This window comes from Vanellus vanellus (assembly GCF_965231255.1).
Source record: "Vanellus vanellus genome assembly, chromosome: 2".
Classification (NCBI taxonomy): domain Eukaryota; kingdom Metazoa; phylum Chordata; class Aves; order Charadriiformes; family Charadriidae; genus Vanellus; species Vanellus vanellus.
In genome coordinates, this window is record NC_138906.1 from 133,641,397 (window position 1) to 133,656,130 (window position 14,734).

Genomic DNA, 14,734 nt, shown 5'->3' on the forward strand with positions numbered 1-14,734 from the left:
GTGTCTTACAGGGCTGATTCGTCCCAACAACTTGACTTGCTGTTCCCCTTGGCAGGAGCATTTTTAATCCTAGTTAGGAGAGAGAAGAGGGAGGGTGCACACAATCCTTTGCCTTGGGGAATGCAGTGAGAATGAGCCCCCAGCCAGGGAAGCCGTGCTACAGCCACTCCTTAAGCCAAATTGAATGAGAAACGTGGGTGCCTATGGCACATAGTGCATTACTATAGTCACTGTCATCAAAAATGTAGCTTCTGTCCCATATTTGATGATGCCAAGAAGTGAGAGGCGGATCTAGTACAGCACACAGAGCCACAACCCGGTCCTCTGCACCCTCAGCTCAGAAATGGCCCGCAGGAGCATCAAGTTACCATGGTGTCTGTTCAGGAGGGATGTAGCAACTGAGGCTTCCCACCAAAAGGATTGGGCTTGGTCGGTTGCCTTGGTCACAAATATTGTCCCTTTGTTGGAACTTATAGTGCAGCCTCCTTCCTGCAGTCATCCCCAGAACGCATCAGATGAAAAAACAGTGTGCACACACGCTCCCTCCCTCTCTTCCCTTCTTATCTGTCTGTATAAATACCCGAAACGCTGCCGAGCTGGCCAGAGCTGCTCAGCCACTGGGCTGCTGGCAGCACGGCCACAGAAGGTGCCAAATAAATGTGCAAAATCCCCAGGGAGGGAAACATCAGCTCATTGGATGCAAACAGGGCGCATGTACACTACACGATGTACAGGAACATTCCCCAAACTAAATCTAATCTCTCCTAAACCCCGTCTGGAAAAGGGCAGCAATATGTTTGCACTGAGAACCACTGAATTTTGCTCGCAGAGGCCAAAATCTGCCGCGGGCTGGCGGAGCAGCTCAGCCTGCCCTCCCTCCTGCTCCCTCCTGCTTTTATTTTTCCCCACCCTGCTGGGAAGTGTGCTGCTGGCCAAATGCCACCCCCACCGCCTTCCAGCCCCAGCACAGCTGGGACTCGCTATTCAGGAGGGAGAGGAGGATGCGGTAAGGTAGTTAAATGCTATAGGGTAGGTAGTTAAATGCCTTTTTTAGTGCTCAATCCGGATCCATCATCTTGCTTGCAAGTGGGAGTGAACTCAATCCAGAGCTGAATGGCCTCAGCTTCTATGAGCTATTGGGACACTTAAGGCCCAATCCATCAAGACACTGGGTGCCTTTGACTTCTAATGCAGTCAGCTGCTACCCAGCAGGACAAGGACTACAATTCCCAGTAAGAGACAGTTACACTTTGTAATGAGTTACAAATAACGCAGAGAACACCCTTCACCCATTTGCTACACAAATACACAGCTATAATGCATCGGGCAGAAAACAATCTATTAGTGAGCACTGCAGCCTCCAATAATTTATTTTCATCCTTTCTATGTATGTCATTGTAATAGTCTTAATAATTAGCATGAAAATTTACATATACAGGTTTAATGTGCAAGACAACCAGTACCTTCAGTCACAAGTACAAATGAAACCCTTCATGTACTCTTTTACAGTTAACTCACCAAATACTGTAGAAGGGTGCCAATATTTTCACACAAGCTGTTTGGGGATTCTTCAAGAAGAAAATACACACAGCTATAAGCACTACAGAAGATGCACCACTTAAATAAATAACAGTAATTCTCAAGAAACAAAGAGATTACCTGCACGGGAAGCTAATCATGCATTTCAGAGCACTTTGAAGCCATTCCTAGTCATAACATTTATTTCATTACTAAGTAGTTGATGATTTCACCAAATGTTGAGTTATTTATGGGACCAAACCAGCGAAGTCTTCATAAACAGAATTCACATTTCTGTTCGCCAGGGTTCTGTGTGCCTGGGAAAAACACCTCCGCACAGGCAGGCAGCTGGAAGTAAGCTTCAGTTCCCCCACTTGTACTTAGGCATGGTTTGTAGACATAAATATTGTGATCAATTTCTTTCTAAGATTGAATTTTACCTACTTAAAGCTCACCACTTCAGGCTTAAATATGTACAAAATTCAGAACGGTGTATTATAGGAATCTTTGATATTAAAATAAGCAAAAAAAAAAATTAAAGACAAAATGTGATCTTCATTATACCCCAAAACCTACATATATGTACAATAATAATGGTTTGCCTGTTTCTGATACTGCATAGTGCTGGGCTTCAATAATTTACTTAGAAGTAAGTGGATCTATAAATATTTTTAATATTTTTACCATGAAAACAATGAGGACAGAGCAACTTAAGGTACAATAAACCATATAAAATTAGTGCAAATCAATAGATATTTATAGATACAGTATCTGCATGATACAATTAAATGTGCAGGTAACATTTTTTCTAGTTCTAGGCTGCACTAGAGATTGTTAAGGTTGGAACAAAATAAAACCTTTTATCTCCAACACTTATGTGCAAAGTCCTTGTTAATCCTAGCTGATCTAGGACGTTGGGAGAACCTCATCATGCCATTAACATCAAATCATCTGTGTTAATCAACCAGCTCCAGCAAGGGCTTCCATTATCCATCCTGGATGCAACACACAGCCCCACCGACACAGAGAGCCCCACTCAGATGCACTGTCCCCTCCCCATAGCACCGGACACTCGGGGATAAGCTGCTTCTGCACCAGTTACAGCAGTGGTCCCTATACTCAGTGGACCTTCAGCACAGGCTTTTTTGCTAAGCCTCCATCAAGATGAGATTTCGCATTGCCAGGGAATGCTGGTCAGTAATGGTTTTGAAAATACTTTGCAAAAATCAGGGTCTAATCAGCTTGGATTTTACACTGAAATTCCTTTATCAGCTGTATATGCACTTGAGACAGTTTTGGTCTGGGCCAAATTTGTTGATATGAAAGGATGGGATGTCTGAGGTGGTATTCTGAGTCCTTCTCCAAGTCAGAGTGCCAAAGAAACAAAACCAGCTTTCAGGAAAAGGATCCCAGAGTACATCTTCCCACCCATCAGCTCCTTCTACAGAAAAAAAAAACAACCAGCATTTTTATGAGCAAATACTTCTCTTTTGATAAAAAGGAATCAACAGAGAACATGGGCAAATTGCTCCTGACTTGCTTGCATTGTCAGTGAGAAATGGAGGGTGAAACCCTCCAGTCTTCCCATGAAGGCTTAGGCATTCCTGCAGGCTGGGGAGGGAATTTCACATGCAGAGCTTTAGGTGCTGAGAAGTCCTGGCATTGTCTATCCTACAGCTCAAACCTTAAATTTAGGATAGGAGCAGGGTTTTCCCCTTCCTCAACAGGTATCACAGAGCCGATTTTGAAACCTTTGTGCCTTGAGAACTTGTATACGGTGCATTCAGGAGTGACACTACAGCGGCCATCCTATGTAGAGGCCGCAGGAGGAAGCAGAGGAGCCCAGCCCTCAGGAGTCACCCTGAAGGTCCACCTGGCCAGGACTGCCAGTAATGGCAAATTTTTGGACAAGAGATGGTTATAGGACAGAAGAGCCCAGTGGTGGGATCGTGCCTGCTCCTGTGCTGAGCCCACAGTGCAACACCTCTACCTCCAAGAGGCCACGTAACCATTAGCAACCCACGTAAGAGCTCACTGGTGCTTGGGAATACCATCACGTGTGGTCCTCTAAACTGTGAGAAGGCAGAGCCCGCCTCCAACATCTCTGCTAGGCCTGCAGCTATTTCATCATACCCTGCCCCTCTCCCCCTGGGCTATCTGGGGTCCAGCATCCACCGGAAGAATCCATCTCACTGCTTGAAGGATGGAATTTAAATACCACTGTGCTGGTCCAGCAGTCAGTACCTCTGAGGTAGTTCACGTTCAAATAAAGAGTCATTAAAGACTTGCACTCATCAAGGGGAATTAAATACCATACCTGGTCACGCACTCAAACAAAAAAAAAACAAAACAGACTAAACGGGCTTTGGGAAATGCGCTTGATAAAAAAGTCCCTCACACAAGCTTTGGTATGGACCACACCAGGCAGTCCACAGCTGTGGTGCATTAGAGAAACGCCAACAGTCCTCACAGTGATATTTGTGCAAAAATGGTTCATGGAGGTGAAATTCCCTCCTGCCTGCATTTCCCTTTTGTGGAAATCAGGGTATGGGAGGCAAGGGAGGGAAAGGTGGGGTAGCACATGTGGAACTTCATCCCAGTGTGGCATCAGGGTACCCAGGTGAGAAACTCCCATCCCCTGCACTCAGAAATATGCCCAGGGCCCAGAGACTGGACGTACCCAAAGAGTTGCTGCAAGGGTCAATGTCACCTCCTGCGGCGTACACACAACCACGCACAAACACATGCACATAGACCGATACACAAGCAAAGCTGGTCCAGGATGCATCCGTGGGGCTTTTGACTAATGAGCGGTGTGAATCTTCATGTGGAAGTGGTAATCCTCCTGCTCCGGGAAGTGCTGGCCGCACACCGAGCAAGTGGAGCCCTTCTCCTTGCTGTGCGTGCGGCGCACGTGGCTGTCGTGGGCTGCATGCGAGGCGAAGGCTTTGCCGCAGTGCTTGCACTTGAAGGGCTTCTCCCCCGAGTGCTGGCGGATGTGAGTGCGCAGGATGCTGGATGCTGTGAATGCCTGGAAGGGCAGGGATCGGAAAGGGGAGAGGAGTTGAAATTAATCTATTTTCACACATCTAATCCCTAACCCAGATGCCGTGAGAAGAACTGTGCCTTAAAAGTAAGTCCCCAAATAGCTCACATCCTTAGATAACTAGAGAAAAAAAAAAACCCTCCCAGCAACAAGGAACCAGAAGCCAACAGCTGTGGCACTCGGCTATACAGATGTGGCTGAGTCCATGGAGTTAGATGAAGCTCAGAGAAAGATTGCTGACTAGAGACACTAGTAAATTATCTTCAACATGTCAAAGGGTTAGAAGTCAACAGCATCCTAAATAGCTTTGTAACTATTTTATGTTTGGGAGACATAATGCAGGTTCATTTTCAGAGTGAAACCCTTTCATGTTTACACACACTGGCCTGGGATTCAGCTGCCAGAATTCATCCATGCAGTCAGTCCAGCACCCATCTTTTCGGGTTTCATTTTCCCCCTCCATCATACTCTACTCTTCCTTCAGTCAGACATTCCAGCCTGATTTCCCCCCTCAGGAGTATCAAAATGGGCACAATCACACTCTGTCCCCTTTGTAAAGATTCCTCCTGTGTTTGGGGAGAAAATCCTCCCACCAAAACTTGAGCAGGAATGTTGCAAAGTAGCCCGTGTTTTCCCTGTTTTTTCTTTTCCCAAGAGACACTTTCACTATTTGCAGACCACACACAAGAAAAAAAATCCTTTTTAGTACAGTTATGTTACTGAGCCGAGCTGAGTTTTCACAGCAAAGAGCAATACATCTCAGATACCTTTTCACTGGGAACCTTAGAGCACAAACAGATCTGAGATCCCTATAGAGCAGCTCCTGGAGATATTTATCAACATGGCCAAAGCGTGTTTTATGGCCCAAGGTGATCCTGGCCCAACACTTTTCCTTTAATCTCACGATCTCACCAAGACAGCAAGCAAAGGGGCAGGGAAAGTGAAGCTGCCCTGGAGCAGAGCCACCGTTAGAGGTAGAAGAGGCAAAGAGAAGTTGCGATTGTGTAGGAGTAGCAGGTGAGGATGCTTTAAAATAGTCCCTGGTTTCCTAGCCACAGAAAAGATGGTTATGTCCCAGGATAGCCGCATCCTACAGCCTGGGGACTAATGGTTTCACCTGATCCGACCTGCAACAGTCCTACCAAAACAGCTGGGGGATGGTTAAGGGTCCCTCGTGCCCTAGAGATCTGTTTACAGAGTAACCTATAAAGCTCTGCCATCTCTTCCTGATGGGAAGATTAAAGGATGACATTTTCATCCTAAACTTTGCCTACAAGTGTTCTCCATAACACCTGGAGCACCTTCATCCAGCAGCAGCATCCACCCTGCTGGGAGAGCTGTCACTGCTCTCACAGGGAGAGCTCACCTGAATCATCCCTGCTGGGAAGGGTAGTAAAAGCTGAGCACATTTTTGATCAGCGCTGTATGGCTCTATTCATGTTTTTTTTCAAATGAGACCTCCACGTCCAGTTGCACATCAACAGCCCCGTTACTTCAAGGTAAGCACACACAACATCACATCGTGCAAGTTCAGCTTTTGGCCAAATCTGTTCATCGCACTCCAGAAGCAGTGTCAGTCATATAAAGAACTACTTATCTAGCTGATGAAAAAGGAGAATATTGGATCTTGCTACATGCCTTGGATGGTATTTGAAATGCTCTTAAGCTTTCCTAGACCTTAGCCCCGCAGCAGCTCTCTCAGCTGGGATGAACCACAAATTCCACGTTAGATGGAGACCAGACCCTGATTTTTCAGTCTCAACCGCTTCAACACACAACCATGCCCAGAATATACATTCACTTATCTGGTTATCATTTTAAATATAAGGCATTTTCTTGACAGAAAACAGAAAAGAGACAGAAAAATTGAAAAATGAAAACAAGAGCATGGATTGAGCCACCCCCCCAGGTGCGGTGTGACGCTGAGCACAGCAGAAGACAGACAGAGGGACGGGATGGGGCTTTGCCTTACCTTGTTGCAGTAGACGCATTTGTAGGGGCGCTCCCCGGAGTGAACCCTCATGTGCTTGTTCAGGCTGGAGGACTGAGAAAAGCTCTTCCCACACACTGAGCACTGGGGGGGGGGAAAAAAAGATGAAGTTTAAAAGGAAGCACACAACAGCATAGCTGAAAAGAAAAATTAGGTATGTGGAAGATGTACACATGTATTTTCCTACATGTATTTATGTATATACATATATTTATGTATATATATATATAAACGTAGTTATGGATATACAAACTAGTAATTTAAGCAGTAACAATTTGAAATACAGTCAGAATTTTAATCTGGTTTTATAGATTTTTTTTTTAAAAGGGAAATAATGCAAAATTTCAAAGCTTGTTTGTGTGTGGTTAAAAAAGTTTCATTAACATTTCCTTCAGAACTAACAGAAAATATTGGCTTTCAGTAATCAGCATCTGAAAATTTCTGTAAAATAATCATTTTCTTCAAAATGCAAATGAAGCTCTAGTTGCCATTTTGCATTTTTACTTAACAAGATAAAATTCCTTTAAAAAAAAAATATTCAAGGGGACCTTTAAAATAGTAACCATTTTTCCAGAAATGATGTAACAGTCACAGCATGTAGCCCACAGTGTGATCTGTCACAAGTGCCTCTCCTTAGAGGGCAGCAAGCAGCACTTCATCCTCAGAGCCAAGGAGCTGCGTCTTTGCGGCGCGGCATGTGCTCTGCGGCCGGCAGCGACAGGGCAAAACCCAAATCAGGGGTGCGGGAGGAGAGGAGAGGAGAGGAGAGGAGAGGAGAGGAGAGGAGAGGAGAGGAGAGGAGAGGAGAGGAGAGGAGAGGAGAGGAGAGGAGAGGAGAGGAGAGGAGAGGAGAGGAGAGGAGAGGAGAGGAGAGGAGAGGAGAGGAGAGGAGAGGAGAGGAGAGGAGAGGAGAGGAGAGGAGAGGAGAGGGTTACAGAATACCATATTAAACAGAAATGTCTTTTTTTAACTTTTACTAAATCAATGTGATATTCTGATATTGCAATATTCTGATTTAGTTATAAAAGCCTTTCCGAAAAAACCCCACCATATTCCAGGATGATCTATAAAAGAAGTATTTGGAGGATTTTCAGGACTGATTTAACTGTGCCATTTAAAGCACTGGGAGACTTGCCCTTCCCAAACCTTTAGGAAAAGTCTGATTTTCAACCCCTATGCTCCTGGAGAAAATGGGTGCTACAGGCAGGTGTTTAGTGGAGATGAGGCAAGTATCACAGCAAGGATTTGCTTTGATCAATTGAAAATCTGCTCCACGTTGAACATAAAACTTATAACTTTTGTTGTGTCCAACAGGCATAGATGTCTGTCAGTTGTCATACTGAAGGGGGGGAGTGAGGGCCATGAGACATCGTCTCTCCTGATCTCGGACAAGTGGAGCACCTTAAAACATAATTTAGGCCCACACCGTGTAAGAAAAGCAGCAAACCACACATGCAAACATCAAAAAAAAGCTCCAGAGAAATGGGTTTGGTTTTGTTCTGTTTTATTTTTTTTTTCTTTCCTAAACTCTCACTGAGACTGTGGGGTTTATTTTCCCAATATAAATCCATTAAATTTGTCCAACTAAGCTCTGATGCTTACGACAAAGTTTTCCTTTACAGGCAGAATGGTCCCCACCAGGGAACTGCCGGGAAAACTGGAGGAGGGGAAACAACATCAGCATCTTACCTCGACCAAAAAAAAAGACTCCTTAACTGCCCCTCCCCAGAAGAGCCAGTAACTGCCGAGAGACCCAGGAGCAGGCTCACCTTGTGAGGTCTGTGCTTTTCGTGAACGTGGAGAATATGGATCCTCAGCCTGTCTCTTTTTTCGAAGGATCGGTTACAAAGGTGACAAGGAAATTTGCGGTCCCCCTGGTCCACGCAGCGGGTGTACTTGAGGTGCTTGTCCCGGTAGTACTTGTAGGCAAAAACCTTGCCGCAGCGCTCACACTTAAAGCTCTCCCCGGCTTCTGTACGGCAGAAGGGAAAGTGCCACCTCCCCGTTACACCACAGCGAAAGAGGCTCATTTCAAATCTGCCTTCTTGTCAGAGTTGGTACCCCATTGGGAATTTTAAGTCTCCGGGAGGGTAATAACGGCACGTGGATTCTGGCAATATCATTAACAAAATACACGTCGGATCTCTTAAGCGTTCGCACCGCTCCGCTTGCCTTTCTAACGGAGGGGAACAAACTAGAGTCCGTAGACTGACAAAATCATTGTTTTCAGCCACTGACTTCAGCAAGGACAGGATTTCATCCTTGTGTCTCCATAAACAGCGAGAGAATACGTGAAAAACCACCGCAGAGTCCGGCATCTCCCCCCCCACGGAAACATTGCCAGGTATTTATTATCAATATTGTGGGTAAATTTTACCTCCCATCCCCAAAAGAAGAATAAATTTACACGTCTTTTCTATCGTTTTCAAAACGCTATCGAACGAAAACACGTTTATTTGGTTTTCTTTTGTATTTCAAACTGTTCTTAACGGCTGAATTTAGGAACAACACGGGAACTTTTTCAAACGTTTACACATCCTTTTCTGCCTTTAATAAAAGTAACTTAAGCCTTAAAATGACATGAACAATTTACCAGCTATCTGAACCAGGCACCTTAAGACAACAGTTATAAAAATTTCCATGCTAAATTTCCATGCCAATTTGCCAAATGCCTCTCTCCCTTACTGCGGCACCCGGCTGCCCCATCCCTCACCCGCTCCAGCTTTCCCTGCATTGCCACAAATCCGTTTTCTTCACACATAAGTTTTGCTCATAAGAACGTCGTCTTTTCTGCACATTCTAAGCAGAACTACTCCCGAAATAAGTACATTTGGCATTTCTTCTGCAAAGAATATCATCATTATCGGATCGGAACGACTTCAGCCTTCCTTATTTACTGAGAGCGTTCATTGCACGGAAACTGTCATTAAGTCAGGAGGTGTGCTGTCGTGGGATAACACAGGACCGAAACAAGAATGCCCCCCCAAAAAGCCCCCTCTCCTCCCAATACGGGACGCCCTCGAACAACGGTGCTGCGGAGCCGAGCCCAGCCCAGCCCAGCCCAGCAACACCAGACGTTTTACAATGGTCAAAGAAACACTTTCAGCCCCCCCGAGGGAAGGCGAGCTGGGGGCAAAGGCGCCGGGGCAGAAGGGGGTGCCTCGCTCCGAGCGGGCAGCAGCCCCCCGGTGCGATCCCCAGGTTCCCCGGCGCCGAGGGGAAGCTGCTCTTTTGGGGTGCTGGAGGCTGAGGCTGCAAGGGAAGGGGGGTGAGCGAGGAGCCTCACCGGGAGGGCGGGCAGAGCCACGGGGCCCGGGGGCTAAGGGGCCACCGCCACCCCAGAGCATCCCCACGGCAGTGTAGGTCACCCCGCCACCGGCTCAGCGCGGGGACTGGGAAACGTTTAAATTAAAATAGAGCCGAAATAAGGTGATGCCCGATTTCCTTTACCTCCCCTTCATGCGTATCTAACTAATCCCGGCGAGACATGGGAATATAAGGGGCAGTGCCCCTCGAGGGGTCGCCGGCAGGCTCACCTTCGGGGTGCTGCGGGGGCCTCTTCCCCTCCGGCATGCCCTTCAGGCTGATGGGGATGCCCAGGAACTGCACGTAGCAATCGCCGTACCACACCAGTAGCTCCTGCTTCGGCAAGATTTCCTTGCAGCTCTCGTAGAAGATTTGCCCCTGGCACTGGATAGCCGTCAAATTCTGCTCCTCGGGGAACCTGGCACAGTTCACCAGGGACATCCAGTTGCCAGAGGGGCCCTTCCCGTCTATGAAGTGGCTCAGCCGCCCGTATTCGAAGATCTGGAGAGCGGCGAGAACCGGATTCGAGTTTGACCGGCCCTTCCCGCACACGTCCCGCTCCCACCAATCCCACCACCCACCCACTGGGCCGAGCCCCTCTTGCAGGCTACGGGAGAGGGGCGGCCGAAAGCCTCGCCCCGGCCCCGTTTAGGGGGTGCAGGGGGAGCCCGGCGGTGGCTCCGATACCTCCCACATCAGCGAATTGTCGTCGTAAGTCTTGATCTCGCTGGTGTTGACCACTTTGCCTTGGAAAGGGCCGAAGCGGACTCCTTTGGGGATGGGGTCCGTGCAGAAGACTCCGAGCTGAGACACGTCCCCGTACGCCACCCGCAGCACCGAGAGCCCTGCGGGGGACAGGGCGGGCTGAGCGCGGCCCGGCCGCGGCTGGGGGCGGCGGGGGGCGCAGGCAGCGCCGGGCCCCTACCTTCGGGCAGCTGCAGCGAGTCCCTGTCGAGCAGAGGGGCGGAGGAGGAGTCCGCAGCACCTGCAGAAGAGGGACCCCCTTCATTCAGCCCGGCGCCGGCCGTGCAGATGCAGCAGGGCAGAAGGAGCGGGGTCCTGCCGCTCCCGACGGCGGCCGCAGCCCGAATCACCCCCCGGCTTTTCCCCGGTGTGGGCTCGTAACGCAAGAAAACCGCGGGGAAGGGAAGCCCGACGTGCCCCCGGCGACGCCCCGTGAGCCTGGCTGCCGCGGGACCGCCAGCAGCTCTTTGGGGACAGTCCCCAAACCCCACGGCACACCTGGCCGGCAAGGACCGACCTTCCGCCCCGTTCCCCTCCCGTCGCCGGCAGCCCTTGGCGGACACCCCCTTACCCGGGCTGGCGGGGGGCACCCGGAGCCCCGAGATGGCGTGGAGGCTCCCGGCGAGCTGGCTGCTCCGGAACGCCCCGTACAGCACCGCGTTGAGCTCCTCCTCGGTGAAGTGGTACCTGTAGCTCTGCTCCGCCGCCCCGGCGCCCCCCGGGCTGCGGGCAGCCCTGTGCGGGGGGCTCGGGTAGGGCGGCGGGGGCGAGCCCGGGGCCCCCGTCTTCCGGGGCGAGCCCTCCCCGGAGGGGAAAGGGGCCGGCGGCTTGGCGTAGAGGGGCAAGGGGAGGCCGGGGAAGGGCTCGGCGGGCAGGGGGGGCGGCTGGCTGAGGAAAGCGGGGACCCTGCTGAAGGTGAAGGGGGGCAGAGGCGGGGAGGAGGGGACCAGCCCGCCCAGGGATTTCAGGGGCTGGAAGAAGTCGGGGGCCGCCTCGAAGTATTGGGCGGGAGGGAGGAAAGAGGGGTAGTATGCAGCGAGGCTGGAGTGGCTCCTCCCGAGCGTGTCTCCGCCGTCTCCGGGGACCGACTCGCCGGCCAGGGACAGAGCCATGTCGGACCGGGCCGGGAAGGGAGGGATGAAGGGTGGGAGCTGCCGGGAAGCGGAGGGACAGACACCCGAGTGCTGCCGGCGCGGGGTCCCGCTGCGGGGCGGGGGCGGGATGGAGGCGCGGGAGCCGCCGCTCGCTGCCCTTCGCCGCCCGGCGCCGTCGGGGCGAGCGGGTCGGGCCGCCGCCGGCCCCCCGCGGCTATATGGGCCCGGGAGGGGGAAGGAGGGATGGCAGGCGGGGGCGACCCGCCCCGGGGGTCGCGCAGCCCCGGGGGCGGGCGGGGGGGCTGCCCCGACGGGCGACCCTACCCCGGGGCGGAGCCACGGCTACTCCCGGAGCGGCCGGGCCGCCCCTCTCCACGTCGAGGGCTGCGGTGTCGGAGGGGGCGGGGGACACTTCCCCCGACCTCCCGGACCCACCGGCTCTGCTTTTCGCCTCTCCAAGCCCCGACCGGCGGGCCCGGCCGCAGCCCGGGTGGGGTCTGCCTGTTCCCGGAGTAGGAGGCCGGGGTGCCGGAGCGATGCTCCCCACGGATGAGCACCCAGTGCAGTAAGGGAGCACCCTGCCAGCGGGCCTCCGTGTTCCCCAGCAGGACCCACGGCCCCCACGCACGTGTCTCGGGGGTTGCAGGTGTGGGGTTTTGGATATGGAAAGTCAAAAAACACCTCTGAGACTCCAGTGATCTGAACTGAACACACAACAGCACCCTCTCAGCCACTGCAGGTTTCATGGGCATCACTGAGGTGATTTTGCTTTAGCTTGGGGGTGCCTGTTGGGTGCCTGGCAGGACACTGGGCTCCTGCTGGGCTTTCCCAGGCTCCATGACCAGACATATGCCAGGACCTGCCCAGAATGGGACCACAGGAAGACATCTGGCCCTTGCCCCTTGCAGAGGTGCTGGTGATCCCCTTCTGCAAGGTTTCATCCTGTTTTTTTTTTTTTATGGTGGGGTTTCTCCTTCTAATCACCCCTTCCCAAGTGGTTACATGCTGCAATTGCTATAAAAAGGGGACCTGGAAGGGGCTGCAGGATCCCAGGGGCCCAGGTGTGCACCTTGCCACTGCAGGATGTCACCCCTGCTTCTGCAGGGAGATGGAGAAATCTTTAGTCCAGGGCAGAACCCCATGGCAGGCAGGGCACGAGCAGGATGGGTTACTGCAGAGCCTCCCCTTGGGCAGCTCATTCCCTGCAAGTGTCCAACCTGAGTGACACTGCACAGGCAAGCGCAGAAGGAAGGGACGGGGTAGGCAGTGCTACACTGATCTTCAAGGCCCCTTCCGACCTCGACCATTCTATGATTCTATGACTCTATGACTTGCACCCACAGGTCCCTCTGAGAGCAAGGCAGCATAGGGCTTCCCAGGGCACAGCATAGCATGGGCCAAACTGCACCTGGACACAGCTGGAGTGGAGAACAAACACGGCCAGGTCTGACTCCCAGAGGTTTAAGTGCCATTTGAGTGGTTATGGTGTGCTATAAAAACTAATTAACGTAACTCCATGTGATCTTCTGTAAAACATTGCCTTCATCCCAAACAAGGGATGTATCAGGGTTTACTTGAAGCGGCCTCAGAGAGACTGTGGCTCCAGACGCAGTCGAAGTCGCTGACTGCACTTGACCAGAGGTGAAGCCATCCTTCCAGCCCTTGTTTCTTATCTGGCCTGAGTGAAGTGCTCTGAAATAGAGAGTTTGAGAAAGAATCACTGACTGCCTGGGGGAATGAGGGTCTTCAGAGCATAGGACCTCAGGCGCTGTAATTCCTCCCTACCAAAAGCTTCGATCTGGAACTTCCCCTTATTTTTTATTTATTTTTTTTTTCACACAGGACATAAACAATAACACAGCAAACACAAGCACACAGCACTACCAAGGGAAACCCAGAACTGATCCAGGCTATCCCAACTCCCAAGACTCCTTCCATAGTCAGCCCAGCCAGCTTTGTCTCCAAACATGAGTTTGAACATTTATGTACTTTGCGTTAAATGTATTGGGCTAATTCTCCTACTTACAACCTCATTCTCCATCCTAACTGTCATTTGCAAGACAAAAGTACTGAATGCACCAGGGACAGTCAATATGCACAGGAGGCTTAGAGAGAAGGTAGGAATGCAGCCTTCTGAACCTGATCGATAGTCCCTTAGCTTAAATAGTCTGATTTTTTTTTTTTTGTTATCAGTCTTTTGGGTTTTTTTTAACTTTCTCTTTGTTGTTCCAAACCTCTGTTATTTGTAAGACAGAACTGATGTTGTATTGCTTTAGGAAACAGTTTCAGGCAGTCAGTTTAACATGGTTTCATTGATGCAGCATCAGTAGCATAGAAGTAGTATCAGAGTTAATCAGATTTACAGGAATAAGCCTTTGAGCTCCAACTGCACAGAAAAGTTTGAGTTACCCTTAGAAATTAAGTGCTGCCAGATAATCTGGAATCCTCTGGCTACCCTGTGTACAGGAATCACAGCACAGGAAAAGGGAAAGGGGCTTGTGGAGGAGATATGCTCACGTCGGAGATTTTGGAGAAATGAAGACAAACAAATAAAACATGCAATCTTTAAATTCCCATCATTATATTTTAGACATGCCCAGAAATAAAAACATCCCTTTTTCTAGAAGCCTGATGACATAGAGCCCCAGAGAAGCAAAGGGCTTGAGGCACTGTTGTCACTGTATTGCAGATAATCTTTTGATGCTTTCATGCCCGAAGAGGTTAAAGGCATTTATTACATTAAAACAGTCCTGACCTCGGGGAGAGATGGCGGGGAGGCGGGGAGAAGAAGTGCAGCCGAGCCCCGCACTCAGCCCCAGCCCTGCAGTTGCCCCGACAATGGGATGCTCCAGCCCTTTCTGGGAAACAATTGGGAATTTGCCCCCCAAAATAAGCCAGAGGTTGGTTTTTCTCACCATGGCACCCCAGGGAGAAGCTCTGGAAAAATAAAACCACTTTCAAGGTGCTGGTCCCAGCATGGTTTTTCAGCCTGGCCAGGGAAATGGCTCACCTCTTCTGCCAGTGGAAAAGAGGGAC

At 50.5% G+C, this 14,734-nt stretch overlaps 1 protein-coding gene across 1 annotated transcript; it reads right to left on the minus strand.

Annotated features, from left to right (window-relative positions):
- Positions 1–4,321: 4,321 nt before the first annotated feature.
- On the minus strand, positions 4,322–11,716 carry PRDM14 (PR/SET domain 14; the record flags this gene model as incomplete). Its single annotated transcript, XM_082479725.1, has 7 exons — positions 4,322–4,549; positions 6,537–6,638; positions 8,324–8,526; positions 10,091–10,361; positions 10,548–10,705; positions 10,786–10,845; positions 11,176–11,716. The coding sequence occupies 7 exons, from the start codon at positions 11,714–11,716 to the stop codon at positions 4,322–4,324; spliced, it is 1,563 nt and encodes a 520-aa protein (XP_082335851.1).
- Positions 11,717–14,734: the final 3,018 nt, after the last annotated feature.